General features: G+C 40.6%; 1 protein-coding gene across 3 annotated transcripts in view; it reads right to left on the minus strand.

Annotated features, from left to right (window-relative positions):
- Positions 1-5,230: 5,230 nt before the first annotated feature.
- Map4k5 (mitogen-activated protein kinase kinase kinase kinase 5) overlaps positions 5,231-14,388 on the minus strand; it is a 97,160-nt gene continuing 88,002 nt past the window's right edge. For all 3 annotated transcript variants that reach the window (XM_028858632.1, XM_037210589.1, XM_037210588.1), the window contains 4 exons: positions 13,590-13,682; positions 10,627-10,697; positions 8,606-8,661; positions 5,231-6,832 (listed from right to left, as the gene is read on the minus strand). In XM_028858632.1, the coding sequence (XP_028714465.1) occupies positions 6,745-6,832; positions 8,606-8,661; positions 10,627-10,697; positions 13,590-13,682 (308 nt within the window). In that variant the 3' untranslated portion in view covers positions 5,231-6,744. The remainder of the gene's footprint in view (positions 6,833-8,605; positions 8,662-10,626; positions 10,698-13,589; positions 13,683-14,388) is intronic.

The raw sequence follows: 14,388 nt of genomic DNA on the forward strand, positions 1-14,388 counted from the left end.
GATTCCTTCCAGGTTAATATAGTTCCATCAATGAAGACCCACCTGAGAGGTCTCCAAGAAGCTATGGTCCAGATGATCCTACATCCAGAACAGCTTCAAAGCATCTGGCTAAAATGATCCAGCCTCACAGACTACTCCAATCAGGACTTGACTATAATCCTAAATTTTCTTAGGGTCCCCCAAAGATTACCAGTGCCCCCAATCGGCAGGAAGTAGCCTAGAAAACTATGCCTACATTCCCAAAAAATGGATTATGGATATTTGTCTTTATTTAGGGGGGTTGGTTACAAATTTTTATTGGTCATAGTCAATCTCTTTCTAAAAGAAGAAATGGGGATATGATATAGAAATGATGAGGAAAAGCAATAGATTATTAAATCTACTTTAATCCAAAAAAACAATGGTTAATCTTACATATTTTGTATCAGTATGGATTTTAGTTTATTGATACAAATTTAAAGTTAATTTTGTTATACTGCATGTATATTTCTACTCTTGTTTAGGGTATTATGTTTATGCAACTCTTTCGAGACGACTCTTTCGAGAGGTCCTGCTATGGAGTCCTTAATGCTGCAAGCTGCTTGGTGGCGGCATGGACCCACTGCTTCTCAGAGTTGGTGGTGAACATTGAAACGTTGGTGCCACGTTGAAAAGCTGAAAGGGGTGAAGCCAGCAGCCAGGGCTGCCACTTTCATTCTAGCCTTGCAGCTTAACAGTTTTAAAACTCTTCTGGTCAGAAAAAGATTAGAGATATACAATAAAGACAGATTAAGTGAAAAAAAAAAAACAACTCTAAAAGGGTTACAAGATGTTTAAAACTATACATAGGCTTGAGAGAGAAAAGAAAAAGGATAGAGAAAGTCCCTTAAAAAAAGAGTAATAAAAAAAGCCACATAAAGATGGAAATAATACAGAGTCTGGATACTGTATATTATTGTATTGTCTTTGGGATTTTTTTTTTTAACTGCAGAGACATTTGATTTTAGGGGCTGCTAAGTTAAACCAACATATATATCTTAAAGGTATCTTGATTTCAAAATTTGAATCTAAGGATCTGTTGCTTTGGGAAAGAGGTTCTGCTTTTGTTTCCACAGAAGATGAGAAGCTGTGGATTCCTTCCAGGTTAATATAGTTCCATCAATGAAGACCCACCTGAGAGGTCTCCAAGAAGCTATGGTCCAGATGATCCTACATCCAGAACAGCTTCAAAGCATCTGGCTAAAATGATCCAGCCTCACAGACTACTCCAATCAGGACTTGACTATAATCCTAAATTTTCTTAGGGTCCCCCAAAGATTACCAGTGCCCCCAATCGGCAGGAAGTAGCCTAGAAAACTATGCCTACATTCCCAAAAAATGGATTATGGATATTTGTCTTTATTTAGGGGGGTTGGTTACAAATTTTTATTGGTCATAGTCAATCTCTTTCTAAAAGAAGAAATGGGGATATGATATAGAAATGATGAGGAAAAGCAATAGATTATTAAATCTACTTTAATCCAAAAAAACAATGGTTAATCTTACATATTTTGTATCAGTATGGATTTTAGTTTATTGATACAAATTTAAAGTTAATTTTGTTATACTGCATGTATATTTCTACTCTTGTTTAGGGTATTATGTTTATGCAACTCATCTAAAATTTTAATATATCATTAAGATATAGTAGATTAATAGTTAATAATCAATGATAATCAAACTTATAGTCATGTTAGTTAAGTTTTCTAGGTATACAAATATATAATTTAATTAAGTAAGGTAATCTTCAAATACTTCAAAGACCTACAGAATATGGCATTGAAAATACGGCATTTTAAGAACTTAAGATTTTTTATGACCATGAGACATGTCTGCTCCTGGCAGCATCAATTACTTGAAAGTAGATGATGGACATCAAAAAAACTAGTTATGGAGTTTGATTGCAATATGGAAAAGGCTAGCCATTTGGGCAAGAAACTGCTCTTGCCTGGACTGCTTGATAAACTGAACACGCAGGACCCATAAGAAAATGACCACTGAACTTTGCCAAAACAAGGTGGGATGGTCCTTCAAGTTCCTGCTTCACAGAACAAACTGCCAGACATTTTACAGGACACAGAGAAAAGCAACTGATGAACTTTGCCAATAGATGGAAGTCTTTCAAATCTCCTGCTTCACTGAAAAGTATGTCAGAGATTCTAGGCCTGTAGGCTGAAAATGGATGCCCCAACGTTGCAGAGGAACTTTGAGTGACTGTCCAGGCACCCAGATGTCTGTCATTTCTAGAATTTTGGAAGTTGCCTACAATGCACTTCCTGTTTACTTAGGCAATATTTTATCCTTCTGGGGTCTTTGATGAAGACTAGCTATAATTTTCCTTAATTACAATAAAAGATAATTTAGATATGAAACATTAGACTCACAAAAACAGGATAGAATATTTTCCTTAATTCTGCCAAATAAAAATAGACTCAATATTGTAACTAATTATTACTTGATAACTGTTTTGTTATATGTAATTTTACTATGTTAAAATGAAAACCTTTCTCTTTGATTAGACAGAAAGGGGGAAGTGCTGTGGGATGGTCTTTTTGTATGCTGTGAATATATGTTGCTACCATTGGTTAATAAAGAAGCTGCTTTGGCCTATGGCAAGATAGGTTATAGCCAGGTGGGACATCTAAGCAAAGATGCAGGAAGAAGAAAGGCAGACTCAGAGCAGACGCCAGTCCGATGCCCAAGAAGCAACATGCCAGCAGACCAGTAATGCCACAGCCATGTGACAAAACATAAATAGAAATGGGTTAATTTAAAAGAGATAGCTAGCAAGAAGCCTGAGTCATAGACCAAATAGTTTGCAATTAATATCAAGTCCTGAGTGATTATTTTATAAGCTGCTACAGGCTGGGCGGGACACAGGAAAACTGGCTACAGTTGGCACCCATGTTGGGCACACCATATAAGGGCCTTACTGCCAAACCTCTAGATTCTCACCAACATTGGCTTTCATGATAGTCATATCGCAGAAGACATGGAATCTCAATGTAGTCTTTTTTTTCAAGATTTTACTTTATGCATATGAATATTTTGCCTGCATGCAAGTATATGTACCACCTGAGTGCCTGGGACTGGGGTTACAGATGGTTGTGAGACCCCAAGTGGATCCTGGGAATCAAACCCAGGTTCTTTGCAAGAGCAACAAGTGCTCTTAATCGCTGAGCCTCCTCTCCAGCCCTCAAGGTAGTTCTGATTTTCCTTTCTCTGATGGTGAGTTTTATTCATGTACTTGTAATTTTTTTCTGTTAAGAACCATCCAATTTATTTGTCCACTTACTGATTGGATGCACTTTCTTGATATCCAGTTCTGGAGTTCTTTGTATATGTAGATACTAATCTACTAGAGGTATAGATAGGAAAGGTTTTCTCTCACTGTGCATGCTTTCTTCCTTGCTTCCTCAGCTGTGCAGATGCTTCATTTCACCTAATTCCACCTGCCAATTCCACTATTGCTTGTGCTGCTGGAATCCTTTTCATAATGTCTTTTCCTATGTTTATATATTGAAACATATTCCCTGTTTTCCTTAGCAGTTTCAATGATTCAGGCTTTGGTCCACTTTGAACATTTTTACAGGTCAAGAGATAAGAATCTAGTTTCTTTTTTTCGAGACAGGGTTTCTCTGTGTAGTTTTGGCGCCTTTCCTGAAACTCACTTGGTAGCCCAGGCTGGCCTCGAACTCACAGAGATCCACCTGACTCTGCCTCCCGAGTGCTGGGATTAAAGGTGTGCGCCACCACGCCCGGCAAGAATCTAGTTTCATTCTGGATGTGGATGTCCAGATTTCTCAGTGGCATTTCTTGAAGAGGCTGTTATTTCTCTAATCTATGCTTTTGGCACCAAAGTGGAAGATCAGGTGACTGTAGCTGGGTGTGGTCAGAATTCTATTAGAGATCTGAAGGCAGTCCTCATGTTGACATTGGCAGGCATTCGAATTTGCATTCCTTGCCGTTACCAACCCTTTTTCTTTTCAAGCCAATGCCCTTGAAATTAATGCAATTTTGTTTCTTTTTCATTTTTTATTAGATCTTTGATTTTCATGTTTCATGTGTTTTGATCATATTCACTCCCCAATATTTTTCATTACATTCATTTTGTGTGCTGTGTGTACATGGTATGTGCATGCACATACCCTGGTGTTTAACTTCAGCACTTACATTCTTTGACCTAGAGTCTAATGTTCAATACTGGGAACATTTCTTGAAACACATCATTTGGTTTTTTTTGAGACAGAATCTCACTATACATAGCCTGGGCTGGCCGAAGCACTCACGATCTGCCTCAGCCTCCCGAGTGCTGGGTTGTATGTAACCACCATGCCGGGGCACTATGCAACTGATTTTTTTTTTTTTTTTTTTTTTTTTTAACTGATTGGATGTTGGGCCTCCTGAGCCATTTATTTTCTTACTTTTTCGTTTTAATTTTTTTTTCAAATTAAAATATAATTATATAATTTCTCCCTCCCCTTTAATTTTCTTAACTTTTATTCTTTCATATTTACATTTATTTTCTGAGAAATGTCCTTAATTTTATATTATAAATCTTCAACTTGAACTACTCGTATTCTTTCCTAAAGTTCTTCTTGAAGTGTCTGCTTGTAAGTCGTGGTTATGACACCTATCTGGTCATGACATCTTCCGAGGTCTCATCACCCCACCCGTTGGTTTCTTCTAGGGCTCGCCCCATTGCCTTCTCTGCCGTCACTCTTGACTGACCGCTTGCTCTGGCACAGGGCGGATTCCATTTTTACTGTAATGGTCTCTAGCCACACAGCTTATTAGCAGGGGGCCTCTGACAGCCGGCTCTTCCTCATGCCCTTTCATCTACAGTGGCACCTTCCAGACTCTGTTAGGACGGCTGTGGGGGCCAGCGAGAAAAAAGGATGTTGTCCTTGAATTTCCCCGATTCTGAGGATTTCTCAGTCAGAGGACCTGCTTACATATTCCTATAAACAGTCACATGTGCATTCTATTTAACTGTTAGGGTGTGTGTGGGTGTGTGTGGGTGTGTGTGTGTGTGTGCAGGCCAGATGACAAGGCTGTCAGTCAGTTCCTCCTCCTCTACCTTCACGTGGGGGGGTCCTGGGGATGGAAATTGGGCAGCAGCCAGGTTTGCATGGCTAGTGCCCCCATCCAGGGAGCATCCTGCTGGCCCTGACCCGATGGGTGCATTGTTAAAGAACGAACACTTCACAGCTGGCTTGTACAACATTTTATTACTTGTATATTGCATAGTGAGAAGAGCAGAGTCAGGAGGCTCTTGGTCTGGCTCAAGAACTAACCAGGATGAAGTGGTTAAGTTACTTAACTTGGTTAAACTCTTATTTCCTCATTGGAAGAATGGAGATGATACCACGTACTGTATAGAACTGCTAACGATGAGATAGGTACACTGTTTTCCTGTCAAGTATCTGGTCAGACTATTTCTATAGTTTGCTGCTACTAGCCCCTGTTCATCACCTCAGTGCTAACTGTTCTTAATAAACGCATTAAGACAGCTGGTACCAACAGAACACGTCAATTCTGAATACTAAGAATTGTAAAAGAAAAACAAACTAAAAAATGGCCCTATCCTTTTATTTAGTATAGTGGCTTTTTAAAAAATATAAAAACAACATCATTTATCTATACTATCCCATCCAAAATTCCAATTTCACTTAAAGTATTTTTTTTTTCTTAAACCTACTCACAATGAACACCTATGCATGTGAAAACCCCAAGATACACGTGCAATTACTTTGCAGTTTCCCCGTTGGCATAATATAAGTAAAATACATAATATGGGCAGTTAAATACTTTCCTCTCAAACATTAGGGATCATGATATATATGAAGATTAATTTCTTGCGCATTATCCCTAATGTAAAAAAATCACAGGTATATTATACTGCTTGTCAAAAATATGGTAGTCACACCTAGACATGACACATCCCTGCCAAGGCCTTCTCCACCAGCGGTACTTCTGCACAAGCCCTTACAAGCATCTGCAGTTGAAAACACAAACTCCCTTTAAGGCAACCCTGTGTGAAACTGTGTCATAAAATACTTTGCTAAATGAAATTGCATATGCTGAACCCCCAAACACATTGCCTGTCGCCCCTAAAGTATGACTCTGTAAAGGTAAACAAGATTTCACACATTGTAAAAAAAATCCAGCTGCTCTGCAACCTTCCTTTGCTAAACGTTAGAAACATTACACCATTCCAGCAAGAGATTAATAAATAAGGATTAAATATCTATCTTACAAAAACATACAGAACGGCCAATGTCAAAGTGGAAGGCTTGTTTGATAACTTCTTATCAAATTATGTTCACTAAGAAGGAATAAGACCTGGTATAAAATGATAGGATGCTCACTAACCTCTCTCCGAAGATAATCATGAGTTATGTAAAAACACATGGCACCTTGTTACAAACATTATTATTTTTTTTTTTTTTAAAAAAGGACTGTGTTTCCTGGAACTAGAGGACTATTTGTCTCATAGCTTTTATTAAGCAAACTTGATATAACCACCACACAGTGGCAAGAGATTGATTAGCTGTTTCCAGCTACAGAAAATACTGAGTTCTACCCTACTGTACAGACCATTTGATATAAACCCACAACAATTAAAGCGAGTCATACTGCAGTCTACATGGAATTCCCAGAAAACACTCTTGCTTTCGATGGAGTATATTCATCTTCTTGTCACTTGGAATTCCTTTCGGTTGCTTAGTAACTATTTTCATGTCCAGCTAAGATGTAGAGATTGCTGTGTGCCGTGGGGTTTTCTGTTGGTCTGCTTTCCAAAACGACAACCCTGAAATGAAACCAAGAAAAAGTCTAAGTGTTGAAAACGGGTTTCAGTGTTCATAGCGTCAAACCGGCAGTCTGCCATATAATTACATAAAGTTCACAGAAACACAGCCAAAGTCCTTACCGTATTTTATAGCTTCAAACACAACTGAGTAACAACTGTTTTATATACAAAGAATTGGAACGGTGAGGATAGTTAGCTTATTCCAACTAAACCCAGATCTGCTCACTCACAGGAAGAAGGCTAGAGAATAAACAGGGCCCTAAGAGGTCATCTCAACTGCTCAGGGTCTTTGAAAACAAATGGTTTAAAACAAAGAGTGGAGTCAGGTGGTGGTGTCACACACCTTTAATCCCAGCACTTGTGAGGCAGAGGCAGGCGGATCTCTGTGAGTTTGAGGCCAGCCGGGTCCACAGAGCAAGATCCAGGACAGTCAGGACTGTTATACAGAGAAACCCTATCTCGAAAACAACAACAACAACAACAAAACAAAATAAATAAAAAAAGAATGGAATGATACCCCACCTCTCTCTTTTCCCAGGTGTAAAGGCAGGGTCTAAAGAGTTGAAAGACTGACAGAAAAAAATCAAGAGCCATCCCATAGTATTTGAATTGGAGGAGAGGTTTAAGAATAAAATAAGGGATATTCCACACAGATAAGGAAGTCTAGAGGGCAGATGGAGGAGACAGTGAACACATAGTGAATATTTTTGTAGCGTGTGAATTTTATGAAATTGACATATTACTTTTGACGGCAATAAATATACAGCCTGTGCATTGTGGAAGTGCAGAAGGCAAACATAAATTCACCTGTCTGACCAGAGTCAGCCACTACTAGGGAGTCAGCAGGGAGAGGGGCTTGCTGAGGAGCCCCGCTACCTCGGCCTCACTCTCGGTACCCACACGGTGGAAATGCCCTCTGACCTGCACAGGACTGTTGTAATGTGCCTTCATGGGCGTGTGTGCACACAAAGACACACTAAAATGGAGAGAGATGGAGAGAGAGAGGGGTGGGGGAAGAGGGAGAGGGAACAAGATATGAAAACTTAAAGGATAGTTAAAGAGAAAAGGATGGGCGTCTGGGCTAAGGGGAGGAGAGAAAAGCATCAGCTGTGAGGCCTCACCCTCTACCAGCAGAGGTCTCAGAATTACAGACCCACACTTCACTGGCCAGTTGCTCCACAGGAAGCGGCTCCCCCAGGTCCTGCTGCCTACTGTCTTCTCGCCACATCACTCACTGGGCTGCTGTGCCTGGGGCCTACCTTTCTCACTCACTAAGGTAGTCATCGTTTTTCAAAAATTCCCTTTCTCCTTATAACCCCTTCAAAGCCTTTAGAGTCATTAGTTCCATTCTCCTGCTCCTCCCTCATGCATCTAATGCTTGAGTAACGATGGCTGGGATACCTAATCCCTTCTAACTAACATTGCTCTCCAGGCCCTGAGCTGAGCATTTTATGACATCAAACTACCATCAGGAGGTCATGTAATCCTTGGTAGAGAGCAACCCACCAAGAAGATACGATGGAACTAAAGGGACGTGAGGTCGTGTCACAGTTCTAGGGGTGTGAACACTACTATCTACATGTTTTGTGTTGGCTGAATAAACTGCCTCTCAAAGCACAATCCTTACCCTGAAAAGCCTGCGACACCAACACACAAAAATCTAAGTTGATAGCCCTCTAAGAACCCCGACCGGAACTCAACACAGGCTGCAGTGTAATCAGAGTGTGAGCTTCGGTACTTCCACCTAATTAAATCACTACAACCAATTGTTACCTGTCTGATCCCAACAGGCGGAAAACTCTGGTCTCGTCTGAAATTTCCTGGGTGACCTAGGACAGAAAACACCCGTCAGTAACACCGTAGCCCTGACAGTGCTTACACAGCAACGTAACCATCACTTAAACATAGCAATGGAAGAGAAGGAATAATATTTCAGAGATGTGATTCCCCAAATTGACTCCGCAAATCACACATGTTTCAGCACGTTAGTTTTCTGACTAAGGGCTGATATTACAGAGCACCTCGTCTCTTCCAGCTACTTCCCTTAAGAACTCTGTGGGAAATGCTTTTGAATTCTTCTATTGTTGCAAAACAAAAACAAAAACAATCAAACTGAGGCCAGAGGGGTTAAGTAAGGTACAAGGTCATGTAAGTCTTACTTCACAGTGAGGGCTATGGGGACACCATGGGCCAGGCTGTCATCCAGGGTTAGACCACCCCGTCTGCAGCTTTCTGCAGTCTGCAAAATCTGCACCACTAAGTACAAGCACTCCCCAAAGAGCAGGGAGTGTGGGTGTGACGTTAATCCAAGATGGGCAGCCTTGATGCTTAGGCCCCTGTCCCTCCTCTCAGGAGTTGCTTCCAAGGTGCGTTCTGTACCCCTCCCTGGTGCTCCCTACAATTGAGCCCTGCTGTACAGCAGACGCCCACTCGTGTGAACGAGCTTCCGATGTCTCCTTCTTTCTATTTCTATGTGTCTCACCACATCACTTGTTTTCTAGAATCTATTCCCAGATAAACTACCTCCACATGGGTTGTTATCTTGGGTTGGCCCTTGGAGAAACGCAAGCTATGTGGCTATGATTAGTGTAGAACAGTTTATTAACAGGAGTTTGTAGTCTATGTGGGAAGACAGAATGAACATCAATCTGCAAAGAAGTTCGGTGCTATGTACACTCCAGGGAGCTAACTGTCACGTATGACGCTGAAATACTAATTACTGTGGAATGCTACTTTCCGCCGGAGGGTAAACTCCAAGCAGGCTTACATCAAAGGATGAGAGCTCCAGCAGCAGAAAGACAGAGGTGCAGAGAGGAGCTCAGGTGAGAGGCGTCACAAGCAGGGCAGCCACACAGCAGGGCAGCCACAACAGGGCATGCGCGTGAGCAGAAAGCACATTCCTAGCACGTGAGAGGCCCGGGGTCTGAGTTCCCCAAAGATGGAAACTGACACAATGACATAGCATTTAAGAACAATTAGTTCAGCTGGGTGTGGTGCCATGCTGGAGTGCACGCGAACTTAGGGAAAGCTTGTCTTGAAAAACCAAAAAAAAAAAAGAAATGAAGGAAGGAAACAATTAGCCTCGTGGCAATAAGTAGGACTATAGATTTCATTAAATATGGGGACCTGGTGATATTCAGTGATGTGGATCAGTAAATAAACCAACACACATTCAAAGACCACTGGCTTATACCATTTTTTTCCCTCAGAAGTAGAAGTATTTATTTACATATAAATAAGGGTACAGATAAACTAAATTCAAATACGAGAGGATTCCATGCTTTCAGGTAGCTTCAGATTTATGAGCCTCTGGCACAGAGGAACCATACTGCTGGAAATGCTCCTATCAGAGTGGAATTCCTCCCTCAGGTGGAAGCCAAGTCCATCTGCTGCAGCTGGGCATTGGATCATCTCAGCTAAAAGTGACACTTGAAGACCTTTCAGATCCATGCTCTGCCATTTAACTAGTCATGTGACATGTAAGAATGCCTACTCCCTGGATCATTTTGAGCTTTAAATATGCTAATATTTGTAAGCTGTCTGGAAGAGAATAATAGGTCTTATACATTATTTATAACAACAGTATCTTCAACATTTTGGGGTTCTTTGTGGCTACTGGGTATTTAAAACCAAAATATAAAAGTGAGAGGAGAGAATACAGGCTTGCACCCTGTCACTTCATGACATCAGAGGCACCGAACAAGGCAATGTAACTCAGAGAGGAATGCATAAAACAAACATTTCACCATTAATAATCGTGTGCGGGAGTCAACGGAGGTAATCTGAGAACTTACCTCATCTGATTTGAAGCTTTTACCCTGCATCCCATGCTTCCAGAAGGCCAACACACTGTCTTGAAGGCACACTGAAAAAGATGAGGGGAAATGAAAAGGAATCCCAGAGCATCACACTACAGATTTCCCTGTACTGTTTTTTTAAAAAAGATTTTATTAGTTTTAATTACATGTACATGTGCATGTGTGTGACTGCAGGTGCCTGAAGAGACCAGAGGCAAAGGATCCCCCTGAAACTGGAGTTACAGGTGGCTTTGAGCCACATGGATACTGGGAACCAAATGCTGGTCACAGTCCATGCTCTTAAACACTGAGCCATCTTTCTGCCCCCTTCCCAACTGTTTTTAATAAATGATAATGTAAGGCTTTTCAAGTGCTCAGAGCAAAATTCCACTGTCTAGACAATTACTGCTCAACATTTTTGTGACTAAGGCATGTCTAAATTCAAGTAATTTACTGAGACAGTTAAGCAGCCTTCAAAGATGTATGTTACAGGCATTCTACCAACACGGGCTGACTTCTGCTAAGCTGGATATCGGCACACTAATTTATCTTCCATACGCTGTATATTCTATTTTAAGTTATTAAAACAATAAAAACATGCAGCTAGGCTTTTGAATTTAAAAGAAGTTATTCAAGCAGCTATCAAGCAAGTAAGTTTTATGTTCATACTTTTCATATTATAAAGTTAATTAAAAAATAAACTTGTTTTATAACCCAAAAGCTAACCACACATTGGATATTATGATCTCAGTCAATTGCTGAATAAATATCTTAGTGTTTTACTGACTAGTCTAAAAAATAGAATTAGAAAAACACAAACATTAAGAAACATAATGGTGAAAAAAGATAGAAAATAACTACTGTCTTTTTTTTTTTTTTTTTTTCTTGTGCTAGGGAGTAAATCTAGGGCTAGTGCATGCCAGACAAGCGTGTATTTCTTATTAGAGAAACAAGGATGTAGTTAGTGTAAGAATGTCTGGGACATAATTCAACCTAATAAAAACAGAAGGACTTGACGATGACAGATCACATGTGTTCCACTAGTTGTGACAACTGAAGAATCCAGTTACTTGCCTTATTTTGAGAAATGATTTAGATTCTCTGGGAGAGGATCCTTGTGATCATTTTAAGATTTATTTGAACGAGGTGATGGAGATTTAGGAGGAGCAAACTTTTGTACAACAATTAAAATTCTCCAAATAATGTGACACACAAGACATCAGTACATCTCAGCTCCGATGATGAGGACCGAGATCCACGCCAGATCCCTGTGTGAAAAGGTGACATCCTGGGACCTGGCGTGCAGCACAGCATCTGATGGAGTGAGGGGGAAGCAGGCTTCCAGGACGCCTTCTGCCTGGCTCTCTGCATCGGCAGGCTACCCTTCCATCACAAGCCAGGCATTTTTCTGTTAGCGGTCACACAAGAACACAACCTAGTTTACTGATTTTTGGTGCTGGGACAGTGCCCAGGGTCCTCACGTACTCTACTACTGAGCTATGTCCTGTGCCCTACCCTCTAGGTTATAGCAAAATTCTAGTTTAATGTGAGAAACTCAGGTTAGAGTACTTTTTTTTTTTTAAAAGCAAACCCAGAATGTTTCTAACTAGTTACAACAATTTTAAAAGCCATATGCAAGTAATTATATGATACATGTGTGTGTGTATCCTTTTTTTTTTAATGGTAAAATCATAGAATCAATTGTTTAAAATATTTTTCTCACAACTTCTATTTCTCCTGGGGAAAATGCTGACTTACCAGCAAAAAAGAAGGATGTGGAATTATAATTTTTTGTTGTTTGAGGCAATATAGTCTCACTTATATAGTTTGGCTTGGAACTAGACCAGGTTAGCCTCAAACTCACAGAGACCTGCCTGCCTCTGCCTCCCAGATGCTGGGGTTTAAAAGTGTGCACCACCACACCCGACCCTGTAATGCTTAAAAAAAAAATCATAAAATGGATGAGCACTCTAACAAGGAAACAAATTAAAACAACACATTCCTTACTACAGCCTCAGGAAACACTATTCATTTATAGTTTTTTAAAGATTTATTTTTATTTTGTGTCTATGAATGTTTTGCTGGCATTCATGTATGTGTACCACATGTGTACCTGTGGGATACCCAGACACCGGTATTTTGGACGGTTGTGAACTACCATATGAGTGCAGAGACTCGAACCTGGGTCCTCCACACAAGCAACAGTGCTCCTAAGTGACGGGCCATCTCTCCAGCTCCAAGATTTCCTTACTTTTATTTTATGTGTTTTGTCTGCATGCATGGCTGTGCATCACATGTGTGCAGGGCCTGTGGAGGAATAGGGAACCAGATCCCCTGAAACTGAAGTTGTAGACGACGGATGTGAGTGGCCGTGTGGGTCCTTGGATGTGAACCCAGGTCCTCTAGAAGAGCATTCAGTGCTCTTAACCTTGGAGGCATCACTTTGGCCCCAAACTTACTATTTATATAGAAACAGATCTAAAATCTTAACCATCAATAGCGGGAACTAGACACTGGTGATAACGAAGTACAGCGGACCGAACGGAATGGTCACGTCACACAAGCACCTTCATAACGTGGAAAGAGCTGAAAAAGTGTAATTCACTCAGTACAAGAACGGTAATACCGAGCATCTTTAAAAACCAATACCCAGGAAACAAGGACACGGGCAAGACCAGTGCTGCCCACTGTGGCAGCAAATGGCTATTTATGTCAAGTCCAATCAAAAGGGGACCGCGATCAAAGTGGACTCCACGTATGACACTGACAGAATAAAAACTCAAAATGAAATTAGCTGAAAATTTAGAAAGTACTTTGTGGCACTTGCCACATGAACTAGTGCATCCGATAACAGTGTTCCTATCGGCTCAGAGCTACGAGACAGCTGCTAGTCTACACAACCCCAGTAGAGAATGAGCAAAGTCCCCAAATATCCAAGTCAGTAACAGAACAGGACTCACCGACAGACTCAATGCGGAAGTCAAAACTTAGCTCAGAGGCCAGCTTCTTACTTGACTTTAGTTTTCCTTGTAGGTTTACAATTTTTACAAATTCTTAAAAGAAATAAAAAAAAAGTTAAGACTGGAAATGAAAATTTCCTAAAACCAATGTAATGAATTTTATATAGGGTCAAATAATATTCTTAATAAGGTTCAGAGATTTATCCTGATTGGGGTATGCCTAGTGAGAAACTGGAATTAATGTTTTAAAAGATACACAATTACAGTGCTGTTTATTTAGTAAGAGAGATTTTTGCTACTTTTAAAATTAAATAGATATACTGAACATCAATATCCTCATTTTTAAAAGTGGCTACTTTGACGCTCAAATATTCAGTGATGAGTTGTGATTTTTTTCCCCTCACACTTCCCACTGCATTTGCCAAGCAGCACTTGCTCAGTTCCCGACTCTGCCATTTGAGCTCCAGGTCTGTGAGGCACAGTGGGCCCCAGGGCAGTAAGCTCTGCTGTGGGGACATGTCAACACAGCCTCAGGAGACCTGAAAAACACCCTTTGCTGTCCACTCCCATGATTCGAGATTACAAGCTTATCTCCACTGCTGTCTACCCAAACCAACTGATAAGCCACAGAGTGGGAAGACAGTTTCCAAGACCACTTCTTTAAGAGCAGAAACTGGTTTAATCAGGAACCACCGAGCCTTGGTCATCGCTGTGCTCCTAACACTGTGTGACAAGGAGGACACTGACGAACGGTAAGCATGAGGTCCTCCTTCGATGACCCACAAAGAAAGGTGCAGGG

Source organism: Peromyscus leucopus, chromosome 14 (assembly GCF_004664715.2).
Source record: "Peromyscus leucopus breed LL Stock chromosome 14, UCI_PerLeu_2.1, whole genome shotgun sequence".
NCBI classification, from domain to species: domain Eukaryota; kingdom Metazoa; phylum Chordata; class Mammalia; order Rodentia; family Cricetidae; genus Peromyscus; species Peromyscus leucopus.